At 45.0% G+C, this 12,322-nt stretch overlaps 1 protein-coding gene across 1 annotated transcript in view; it reads left to right on the forward strand.

Annotated features, from left to right (window-relative positions):
* The first annotated feature begins 669 nt into the window (after positions 1–669).
* The window catches only part of DUSP3 (dual specificity phosphatase 3), a 32,664-nt gene continuing 21,011 nt past the window's right edge, over positions 670–12,322 (forward strand). Inside the window, exon 1 of the mRNA XM_061589492.1 lies at positions 670–941. Within this exon, the coding sequence (XP_061445476.1) occupies positions 817–941 (125 nt within the window). The 5' untranslated portion in view covers positions 670–816. The remainder of the gene's footprint in view (positions 942–12,322) is intronic.

A 12,322-nucleotide genomic window follows, 5' to 3' on the forward strand; every position in this document is an offset into this window, starting at 1 on the left:
GTACAAACCAATCACCATGAAAGGAGATCCTGTCAGCCACTGAGAAAAGTCCTTGTCCTTTCATGCTGACTGGAGCCAATCAGAATGAAAGGAGATGAGTCAGCCACAGAGATGACTCTTCTCAATAGCTAACACACAGCCTCCCCTTTCATGCTGATTGGCTCTTAGTGACCTCTGTTGTAACGGGGTGTGGACTCGCGAAACCCGGAGAGCAAGGAGAGGAGATAAAGTGGGAAAGGAGGTGTGGTGGCACTATTATGGAGCGACCCTTTGTTTTTGAATTTGCCACTACATTCGTGGCTGGAAATCACCTCGGAACATGCGAAGTAGGATCAAGGCACAGCTGTTGAGCCTTTTCCTTAACATTGAGAGGGGGACACAACAGAGAGCCTATCCCCACACACCTGGAACCAGGTAGGGCTTCCTGTTAGCATCGATTCCCGGCACTTGTAGCTTTGAAACAGTAAACGTCAAGATTTAACGAAACCGGAGTAAAAAAAGAAAAGGCTATGTAACGCCAAGGGGAATGTAATCCTTCCAAACGATTGCGATGTAAATCGGGAATGGGTTATTAATCCCGGGTAAAATAATCTGAGATGTTATAGTTGGTCTAAGTACACGTGGGGCGGGCAAGGAAGGAGTCCTGATGGCAGCCGGTCTCTCCTGGCCGGGCGCCCGACCGGCTCGGTTTCCTCTTGGCTGGGTGGGGAGTTGCCGGCCGCGCACCAGCTGATCGCAGCCCCTCCTATCAGGCTGGGCCCGGGGAAAGGAGCGGGGAGGCAGCAGCCCTGCCCATAGCGGCGGGGCGAGCGAGCCATGATGTCAGAGTTCCAGATTTCGGTGGAAGAGCTCAACGACCTGCTGGCTAACGGCAGCGGCTGTTACAGCCTCCCCAGCGCGCACAGCAACGAGGTGGCGCCCCGGATCCACGTGGGCAACGCGTGAGTCGGCTTCTCTTCCCGCCTGGGGGAGAGCAGACCCCTCCCCGCGCGCTCTGTTAGGCTGTCTGTAGTAGGCCTGGGAACTGGCAAAATGTGAATTGCGGGGGGTTGATTAGAAAAGAGGAAAGACGCTGCTGGAGGTGGGGTAAAGCAGAAGGCGAGCCCATAGTGACATAGGGAGCTGTCTAGTTGGACCAATGGTTCATCTGGCTTCTTATTGTCTACACTGACTGGCAGCGGTTGTCCAGGGTTTCAGGCAGGGAGACTCTCCCAGCCCTATCTGGAGATGCGGGGGATTGAACTGGGACCTTCTGCATGAGCTGGTCTAGTAGAAGAGCTAGGAACCCACCCACCCCCTGCCGCCGGTTTTTATTCAAGTTGACAGGTTTTGTTAAAACCCTCTGTATAGTTGCGTAACTTATTCTCTTCCTAGGGCTCTTGGGGCATCTAACGCGTTCATTGCCTTATTTGCCCTCTGGGTTGAGTGGCTGCTGTTCCCTTTTTAAAGTCTGGGGAAGTGAGGCCAAGTGATTGTCACTCGACCCTGTGGCGCATAGGGAGGCTGCAGGTGAGGGGAACCTAGGGCCTTGCCAAACTGATTGCACTGAGGGCAGTGGAAAGGTGAAGGGCTGGAACATGAAATTTGCCAGGTAGCCACAGTGTCTGATCTGGAAATTCACTCTATAACCCTAGATTGGGTGCAAACATAGGAAACTATTTTTTTGCACTGAGTCAGACAATTGGTCCACCTAGACATGTGTTGTCTAATCTGACTGGTAGCAGGCGTCCAGGGTTTCAGGTTCAGGCCTTTCCTAACTCCTGCAACCTCAGATCCTATAACCAGAGATGCTGGGGTTTGAACCTTGACCGTCTACATGCAGGGTGGGTGCTCTACCCTGAACTTTGGTCATGCCATGCTGAGGGAAATGCATTCTGTATGTGCCTCCCTTTTTACTGCACATGGCCTGTGTTGGGTGGAAGGCTCCCTGGACTAAGAGAATAGACCCACATCCTTGATCTGTCAAATAAAAACAAGCATGCTTGTGTTTCATTAAAGAGAGTGAGAGATCTTCAGAGCAGGATGGATGTTAGTCATTAAAATTCAGTGATAATTTTGACAGGCTTTGGGTGAGCTGGTCACTTATTTGACACCACTACCCTATGTACATGTTCTAGGAAGTTAAATCCTGTTGAATGCACTGGAACTTGCTTCCACATGTGCTTAGGACTGAGTACTGGAATGTTTGTACAAGTGATGCTTTAAAAAACCTGACTTCGGCATCTGTAAATTGTATGAGGAAGCTTTGTTGGCTGGAGTGCTTCCTTCTCTCTGGGCTTTGCGTACTGCATTAACATTTGTGAATAGAAGACTGTAGGATTTCTGGGTGCCACTTGTAAAAATGCTTTTAAATGTATGCATTGAAGAAATAGGGGAAGAATTGGCCCCAATGTTTCTGTATGGATTTCTGGAGAGGAAACTGGAATTGGCTAAAGACTGGCTGTGTATACATCATACATCTTAAGCACATCCTTTCCACATAAAGAATCCTGGAAATTGGAAATTGTAGTTTGTTAAATATGCTGGGAACTGAAGTGCTGGATTCTTGAGTGTGTGTGTGCTTTAAATATATGGTGTGTATGCAGCTTGGTTTTCGGAAGAGTCAAACTTTTTTTTAACAATTGCCTTGCCACCTTTCAAGCCAAGTGCTGTGATGTGCCTTTCCTCTAAAACGGGGAGGGCCTCCAGCTGTTGTTGGACTCCAGTTCCCATCATCCTTGCCCATTGATGATGCTGGCTGAGGCTGGTGGGAGTTGGAGTCCAACAACTTCGTCAGGGTCGCAGGTTTCCCATTCCGGCTCTAAAAGAATACCTACTTAACCTTCCCCCGCCCTGTTCATCCTTTCTTGTGGCCTGCTTTTTCTGGTAGGCAAATAGGTTTAGGAGTTCTGGAAATTTCTGGTATAAATTTATATAAAGCAATCTTACACAGAGCTGTATTTTTTTCCTCTGACCAGGGTTGTTTCCAGACAACCTATTTGTTGAGCTCTCATCCTTTAGATGAGTTTTAGATGACGTTACATCGAGTACATGTAAATTCCCACAGTTCCCAGAGCAATTCCTCTTTGTATATGTAGTTAATTTGGATTTTATGAATATACATAAGCGTAATACAAGTGCAGCAACATAAGTTCCAGTACAAACTAAACTAAACAACAACAACAACAATAGCAAAACACTAAAGGCCAGCTACTGTAAAGACCCGCATAAATTTATTAGGAATTACATTTTCGTGTTGCTTTCCTTAAAGCTAAAACTCCGGTTTTGGGGGGAAGTGGGTTTGTTATGCTAGACCTCCCAATCAACTTTAATCGCACAACCTGAATTTGCTGGTATGTGATTGAATTCCACCTGAAAATAGTGACAGCGTGGAAGCACCCTCGCAGGAACTTTCCAGGAACTCAGGGAGAGAAAGTTTTATTTTCCCTCATCCCTCCTTCCTGGGATATTTTTTTAGTCTGGAAAGGCTGTGGATTGAATGTAGGAGCTGCTGCATGCAAAATATGTGCTCTAGCTCTGAGCTCTGGCCCCTTCCATAAAGTCACTTTTAATCAGGGTTGTGGAGTCGGAGTCGGAAACAATTTTGGGTGGAGTCGGAGTCGGTAGAAATGTACTGACTCCGACTTCAAAATAAAATTAATATTTTAATATTAATTTATTAATATTAATCCATTAATATACATTAGCCATTTATGAAGGAGTCAGAGTCGGAGTCGGACAGTAGAAAAATTAATATACATTTGCCATTTATGAAGGAGTCTGAGTTGGACAGTAGAAAAATAGGGGAGTTGGAGTCGAAGGTTTGACATACCGACTCCACAACCCTGCTTTTAATTCCAAATATGGAAAGCATTGAGGCATTTTCTGGGCCAGCTGGCTTACTGTAGCAGGAAAGTGTTTTGCTGTTGTTGTTAAGGCTATGTCCCAGAGCATCTTCTCAGAACAACTGATTGTTTTCCCACCTCGGAAGCTAAGGCTGAATACAGCAGGTCGAGAATCCTGAGGTGACAGAATGGAATGCACCACTTCAGATGGTAAGTGGGGCATATCATTTTGAATGCTCCCCAACCCTTTTTTTAATCAAACAAAAACTCCCTACAAGTAAAAAATGAGCAGAGTAAATAAGAGGCTGATTAGAACACTTCTCCTTGCTTTTCTAGACTCCATCCCACTTTTCTGCCTTTGAGTGGGACAGCTCATTCTGCTGCATCTGTAGACCAGGCCTCAGTTTAGATTTTGACGAGCACTTGCTGGGATACCTGTGAATGGTGCTTTGATCCCCTTAGTATGTAGCCCAATTCCACGGCTTAAGAATGGGATACAGCTATTTTATCAAAGACAAAAATTCTATATAGGGTTATCAAACATAAAACTAATATTTTGAACTCCGCTGCTGAAACTCAGAGGCAACAGGTTTAACCAAAACTCTCGTTGCTCTAATCTAGCCTAGCTCTAGATCTGCTGTTCAGAAGTGTTAGGCTATAGAAACACAGAGTTTATTATGTACATATTTATTCATTTCATTTCAAATTGTATTGTACTGTGGTGCTTATCTTTAAAATTCAAGCAAGTTATCTAAAAATGTGGACAGTGTGTTTTCCCGTTGAAGGGTTGGCATGGTTGGGCATTTGCTGCGGGCCCACACTCCAGCAAGGGACCCACTGGCAAGAGCTCTCTGGAACGGTTTCTCCTGTTCACCTTGTTCACCTGCCTCTTGCTCTGGCCCAGATTACAGTGGTGGCGTGAAGGATGAGCAGGAAATGCATACTCGTTGGCTCTTTGCCTAGCGAGCCAGCAGATGGTAGTGGTGATGAGGAAGAGTAGCAGCCACCGGTGCCAAGGGTGGTTAGGAGGTAGGCTGGCTGGCAGGAGACCTATGGAGTGGGTCTTGCCCCAGGGCCCTCCAGAACCTGGAGCTGACACTGCCAGGCAAGGTAAGTGTGGATGTGCTGCTCTTGAATTCTTAAATCTCTGTGACCTTATTTATTGCACAATCTTTGCATGCTTACTTAGAGGCAAGTCCCACGAAGTTCAGTGGGGCTTTGTTAAGGTTAGTATGTATGAGATTGCGGCTTTGGCCTATTTGGAATTCAAGGATAGGCTGTGGATATTAATCAGCCTTGTAAATAAGCCCACAAAAATTACTAGCCTGCATTTTTTTAAAATGAGTCCATTGATAGCCTGTGTTTCCATGCTGGTTGTAAAGGAAAGGAAGGCTCTCCTTCTATGACCAATATGGAAATGTGGGCTACCAGCCCCTTAGGAGGCTAGTAAAAAAATACTTCTCTCAAGCCAACTGACAGAGCAGGGGCAGAGAGATCAGTCTCTTGTCTGCCAGCCTGCTTTGGTATCAGTGCTGGTCATGGGGGAAGGGGTTTTCCTTCTTCTGCGCTAGCATGGTCTGTCAGAGGCGAGATAGAGAAGTCTGTCCTTCCTCCATCGGCCTTTCTGCTCACCTGCATGGAATTCCAGGTTGCCGATTGCTCCTAGGCAGTGTGTTAAATACAAGGCTGTCTTATGTCAGGGATAGGAAACCTGTAGCCCTCCAGATGTTGTTGGACTACAACTCCCATCACCCCTGACTATTGATGATGCTGTCTGTGGCTGGCTGATGGGAGTTGCAGTCCAACAACAACTGGAGGCCCAGAGGCTCCCCATCTCTGTTTTACATGTAGGACCCTGCTCTTTACCTTTCATGGCAACCTGACACACTGAAATAAGTTGAAGCAGGGAAGATTTTGCTGACGTGGAGGTAAGTGTTGGGAAAAACTATGCCTGCTACATCTCTGTAGGTCAGGCTGCTGTTTTAGTGCATGAAACCACAGCCAGTAAAAAGGAATCGCACACCTCATTTGTTTGTAAAATAAACGTATTTAATTGTGCTTTTTTATAAACTAAATTTTCTCTGTTGCAGAGGAAGTATTTTAGCCTGTGGAACCTGTTGCCCCAGGATATTGTGATGGCCACTGCCACATGTGGCCAAATCTAGGAAGCATAACCCATCATTGGCCAGAAGAAAGACCTGCCACTAATTTTAGATAGCACACCTCATATAGTCCAATCTGTTGCAGAATTGGGCATCTCTTAAGTCCATTGATAACAATGGGCTTGGATCCACCTGGCAGCTCAGTCCTGTTCAATGTCAAAGAGAGAATGAGTAATGTCACTAGGTGCTCTTTTTGGGAAATTGCTTTTGGCACCAACTTGCCATCCTTCAGGGTTTTTACTTGAGTCAGGATTGATTATCCCTTAAATTCCTTTAATTACCTTGATGCATTTGCAGTCATGGGTTGTACAAGAAGGAATTTCCTCCTCAGTTGGCATTGTGTACTTGTAGGTGAGGTGGGACTTTAATCCACGTTGGTGACTGAGAGCACACAGAACGGGTGGGGAGCCTGTGGCCCTCCAGCATTTGTTGGATGCTAGCTGCCATCATCCCTGGGTATTGGCCATGCTGGCTAGAGCTGATGGGAGCTGGAGTCAAACAGTATCTAGGGAATCGCACGCTTCCCACCTCTACATCGAAGCAGGGGATATAATGGCTATGCGAGGTCTGGTTTTGCCTATATGGTGTTGGAAACAATGGGTAGATCGATCTAATGTGATCTAGTGTTAGATCTCTTACATCTTGGTACAGAACTGCTGCTTATCAATTTACATAGCAGTCTTAATTACCAAAGCACATTGTAGTGTTTTGGTCTGCCTAACAGCATCCTGGCTCAATTCAGATATCATGCCAAACCATGGTTTGCATGCAGCTAGCCTTGGTTAAGAACCCAAATCCTTGTTTGAGCATCTAAATGTACTGGCAAACCATGATTTAGAGGGGCTTGCCTGTTTCCCTGAACAGCTTGCTCAGAACTCCAGGTTTTAAATGCAATGACCTCTGGGGACAAAGCTGCAGCTCTTTAGTTTGCCAAGTCGGACAACATCCAAAACCATAGTTAGCACACACATATCATGGTTTGCAATTTCACTTCAAACCATGGTTTCTATTTCCTGTTTGCAGATTGTAAACTATAGTTTGTCAATTCAGGTGTCATTTCGAACTATGGTTAACTATGCTTTGACATGATAGCTGGATTTTGTCTGTGAGGTAGATCTTCTCCATTTGCAGCTACCATGTTGATTTGCCCAAGATCACACGGTGAGTACTTGGTGGAGGAGGGAGCTTAAACCCAAGCCTTTCCACACAGTGATGGAGCACATTGAGATAAGTGGCAATTTGATAAAATACATTTTGTAATTTTCAATAGTGCAGACTCAGTGTCTTCCATCTCCTATCTTGCATCTCTCTCATGTTTTTAAAATTGGGAAGAAAGGGTTTTTTTTGTCATTGAAGATGATGTTTGAAGAAGACATTGATTGGTAGAAATGCTGACAAAGTCATTGACAGAGGATTGCTAACTGAGCAGGGCATCAGTGAACTCTATGCATTTTAATATAGTCAAAGTGAAAGGTCAAACTTCTCTGAACTAGAAAAGCAGGTTGGGAAACTGCGGCATTGGCAAAAAAGAGAAACAGTCCAGGGACAACAAGATTGAGGAGTGTTAAAACAAAATTAAAACCCAAAGGTGACATGAAGGTATAATCAAGGACACCTAGATACTTTTGCTTCTGCATATGTTCCTAAGGGACAGGTTCTTTCTGTGTGGACGTCACAACCCTCAAAGATCTTTCCAGGCCCCCTGGTTTTTTGTGCAGTAAATGCACTGCTGTTGTTGACTTGGGAAGGCAGGACCCAAATTATTTTCTTTTGCAGGGATATTGCAATTTCCCAGCATGCTGGGTAAATGTAATTTTGTCCCCCTCTCCCCCTGCTAGTAGTGCATCAGTTACGTTTGTGAGCAATGTGTGGAATGTGGTTGTGAGTGTGACTTGAAATGCCACTAGTAATGAAGAACGCAATCTTCCTCCTCTGCTTGCAGTTTTGTAGATCAAGGGTGGGGGTCATTTTTCAACCCAAGGGCCACATTCCCTTCTGGGCTGCATGCCATTGGTGGGTGGGGCCCAAGGCAAAAGCGGGTGGAGCGATGCATGTAAATGTTACCTTTGTATAGTAGGCTACTTTCTAAACACACACTCCCCTCCAGAGTAGCAAGAGACATTATCAGAATCCAAGGACACATTCTAGCCAGGCAAAAACACAAAAGGAGGGTGTGAAGCAGGATTAGTGAGTGGCATAGCCTGGGGAGGGCAGGTGTGGCCTGGGGTGTGTCCCAAGGGCCAGATAGAGAGGCTTGGAGGGCCACATTTGGCTTTCAGGCCTCAGGATCCCCTTCCCTGTTACAGATTTTCCCCTTAATAATAATTATTTAAAAATGGTATCCACTCCCCTGATTTCTCTTGTCGTAAATAGTGAACAGAACTTCTTTTGCAGCAAGGCTGATCTGTTTCTCTACCACCTGAAAGGCCCCGACATCATGGTAGTGACGCTGGATTGCATGTTTAGTACTAAGGCAAATATGTGCATTCATGAGGCCCCTAACAGCTGCTTATGTTACATAATTTCTTGCACAGTCTCTGGGCTATTGAGGTCCAAAAGATAGACACTGAACATGTTTAAGGCAGAAGTGTATTACCTGATCCTGTGGCTGAAAGGGGTTGGAAAAAACAAACCTTATCAAAATCAGGAGTTCCTGCTCTAATTTGGGTCTCTCTTCATGTACACAGAGCAACAACTCTACCTGCAAGTCGGTGAAGCATGAGACTTCTGAATGCCAGTGGTGGCTTTATTTGACCTGGGAGGAAGTCTGGGGAGGCAATTTAAGTTGCTATAACCTGAGAACTAGCAAGAAATTTTCATCTGGGAATTCAAACCAACTTCAACCCCACCTCTAACCTGCAATATTAACATTGGAATATATTGCAGAGCTACTGTAAGCTTCTCTTTCAGCACAACCCTCCAGCTTGAAGTATCGGTATAACTATGGACTGCACTGCAGAATTGTTGTATATTACTCTCTTAGCCCAATCTGCAGTATGGGAAGGATAATATGGCAGGGTTATTGTTCTCTCTCATCTTCAGCTGAACCAGCTATAGAGGGGTAATATCACAGGACAACACTGCAGGGTTGTTGTAATAATATAATAATAATAAACTTTATTTCTACCCCGCCCTTTTTCCAATAGGACTCAGAGCGGCTTACAACTAAAAACAACACCATTAAAACATACAGAGTGTATTATTAAAAAAGAATTAAACTATGAGAAAAATTAAAACCATAAAATATTGGTTAAAAACAGCGGACAATTTAAAATAATAAAATCATATAATGTAATCACCAAACCTATGACACTTAATCCTGGTCGTTCTCTATCCCAAATGCCCGTTGAAATAAAACAGTCTTTACTTGTCGCCGGAAAGACGGCAGGGAGGGAGCTGATCGCACCTCACTCGGAAGGGAGTTCCACAGCCTAGGGGCGGCCACCGAAAAAGCCCTATCTCGTGTCTGCATCATATGTGCTTGCGAAGGTGTGGGGAACACAAGAAGGGCCTCACCTGAAGATCTCAAATCCCAGACAGGTTCATGTAGGGAGATACGATCTGTCAAATAGCCTGGACCTGAACCGTATAGGGCTTTGTAGGTCAAAACCAGCACTTTGAATTGTGACCGGAAACAAATTGGCAGCCAGTGGAGCTGTTGTAACAGGGGAGTAAACCATTCCGTGCTTGAACTACAGTATTCAGTGTGAAGCTACACAGCAGGGTTGTCATGGTGCAGAGTGGTAAGCGGCGGTAACGCAGCCGAAGCTCTGCTCATGGCCGGAGTTTGATTCCAACAGAAGGAGGAAGTCGAAACTCTGGTAAAAGGGGTCGAGGTCCACTCAGCCTTCCATCCATCTGTGGCTGGTAAAATGAGTACCCGGCATATGCTGGGGGATAAAGAAAGGCCGGGGAAGGAACTGGCAATCCCACCCCATATATATGGTCTGCCTAGTAAACGTCGCAAGACATCACCCTAAGAGTCGGAAACGACTCGCACTACGAGTGCAGGGACACCTTTACCTTTACACCCCCTTCCATTCTGCATTATGGAAAATTGACCACATTTCTGCTGGAGTTTGCATTAGAAGTTTTAAAATAATGTCTTACACTAAATAAGAAAAAGCAGGAACTATTTTCTTTGCCTATTCTTTCTGCTTTTGGGTGGGGTGGGGTGGGAGAAGTGCCTAGTCACAGCTAAATTAAATTTGGGGTTTTCTCTATTGATTTCGGTGAGTAGCTCTCACGTGTTGGTTGGGGCTGATGGGAAGTGGAATCCAGCAACATTTGGAGGGCCACAGGTTTCCCATCCTTCTGTTTAAACAATACTTTGAGTTACATGCATAAACCTGGTTTCCTCTTTTCCTCTAAGGAGTTGGGAAGCGTTTGCTTCCTGCTTTTCAACTAACTGCAGTTTGCTGTTTTGTCCAAATTGTAATGGACTGTGGTTAGTTTTAACTGTGGCTTGTCTGAACAAGCCAACTTCAAGGTGTGGTTTATGATCTTGGCTTGTTTGAATAAACCATAGTTAAAACTGACTGCAGTTTGACCTGGTTCGGATGCAAGGATGAACCTTGGTTGGTTGAAAAACAGCACGTAGCTGCTTTCACTTGCTTTTTCATTGCTGCATCTGAGGAGAAGAGGGGAGTGGATAGCACATGGGCCCAAAGCTAATTCAGATAGCTGTCGGTTTTTGCAAGGTTGGGGATCATCTGCCCTGATCCGCATTGCCAGTGGTAAGGGATGATGGGAGTTGTAGTCCAGCAGCATGCAGGTTCTTCATCTCTGGTTTAGTGTTATACAACCAGTTGTATACTGTCACTAAAACTGGAGGTTCAGAGAGTCCAACATTACTATTAGCCATTTGACAGACCTATCCCATATTAATTTCTCCAGCCTCCTTTGAGCTCCACACTCTGTGTCGTCAGGCATCTTGCATAGTAATCTTGGATAAGTTGGAAAGGGTTTGTTCTGAGGGTGGGGGGTTGAGGCAGGGGAAATTTCAGGCTTGACAGCACAGCGGTTACAGGAGAAGGGGTGGGGGAGGAAGTCTTCAGAACTATTGCCATGGCAATATGTTGCCATGTTACGGTTCCTTTCCTGCAAGCTGTGGGAAGCTTTTAGTTGAATCCCAAAAGTAAGGGGAAATATCAGTAAGCAGAAATAGCAGCAAGCCAAAGTTCAAATGAACCAGGGTAGTATAATGTAGATTAGGGCTAGGCAAAAAATAGAGGAGGAATCTATAGATAGATCTCTGGGTCATTAACAGTAGATCAACAAGGGTTTGGCTTCCCAGTTGCCACTGTTAAACAACAAAATTACTTTTCCTACCAAAATGAGGCTGCTGAGAAGAAGAGAGCTAACCAGGGGTTGACTTCTGTGTGAAAGTTCTGACCGGTTCTTGTACTGAAAACTCATACCTAGGCTGAGGCCCCATCTGGACTATACATTCAAAGCAGTATTATACCATTTTAAACAGTTGTTGCTTTCCCCAAAGAATCTTGGGAGCTGTAGCTTGTTAAGGGTGCTGAGAATTGTTAGGAATTCCTAGAGTGGTTTAACAATCCATCCCACTTCCCAGGAAACTCTGGGAATTGGAGCTCTGTGTGGGGAAGACGGGGTCTCCTAACAACTCTCAGCATCCTTAACAAACTATAGTTCATAGGATGCTTTGGGGGAAAGCCATGACTATTTAAAGTGGTATGATACCGCTTTAAATATATAGTGCAGATGGGGCCTTAGAATGTGCTCAGAGGTGCCATTTTTGTTTTTGCTTTTAATTCAAAGTTGAATGTCTTTTGCACCTGGCTCTGGCTAGTAGATTTTGGGGTTCAGGTAAAAATCAAAGTGGATCTGACAAGCCTGAAGGCTGCCATCCCCTATTGTGGCCTCTTAAGAGCAGTGGAGACTGGTGGCTCTGATGTCAGTGGGGCAGGGAATCCGCTCTGGGTTTTAGTCTGAACTTTCCAGGAGCTGTCCAAGATGCCGAAAGCTTAAGGGCCCAAACTAGACACCATGCAGATATAAAATACAAAACACCCCCCACCCCTTTACACACACAAGGATTGTTCTTTCATACTGTCATATGAAAAGAAGCTTGCTGGGGTGGTGGAGTGCCCATTGCTGCCTGTTTGAAGACTAAAAGGTCTACATCTTTCAATTTTGAAAGATTTTTTTTTAGTTGCAGCCAATCATAAATATGATTATACTTTCTGCATTCATGCTCAGGCTGGTGTTCTGTATTCTTTCTCTGCTACTGAAGATGAGTGATCAGTCAAAACTCATCGGGCTACAGATAGTGGCTTGGAAAATATTTGTTTCATGCAACTGCCCATG

This window comes from Rhineura floridana, chromosome 11, assembly GCF_030035675.1.
Source record: "Rhineura floridana isolate rRhiFlo1 chromosome 11, rRhiFlo1.hap2, whole genome shotgun sequence".
Lineage (NCBI taxonomy): Eukaryota > Metazoa > Chordata > Lepidosauria > Squamata > Rhineuridae > Rhineura > Rhineura floridana.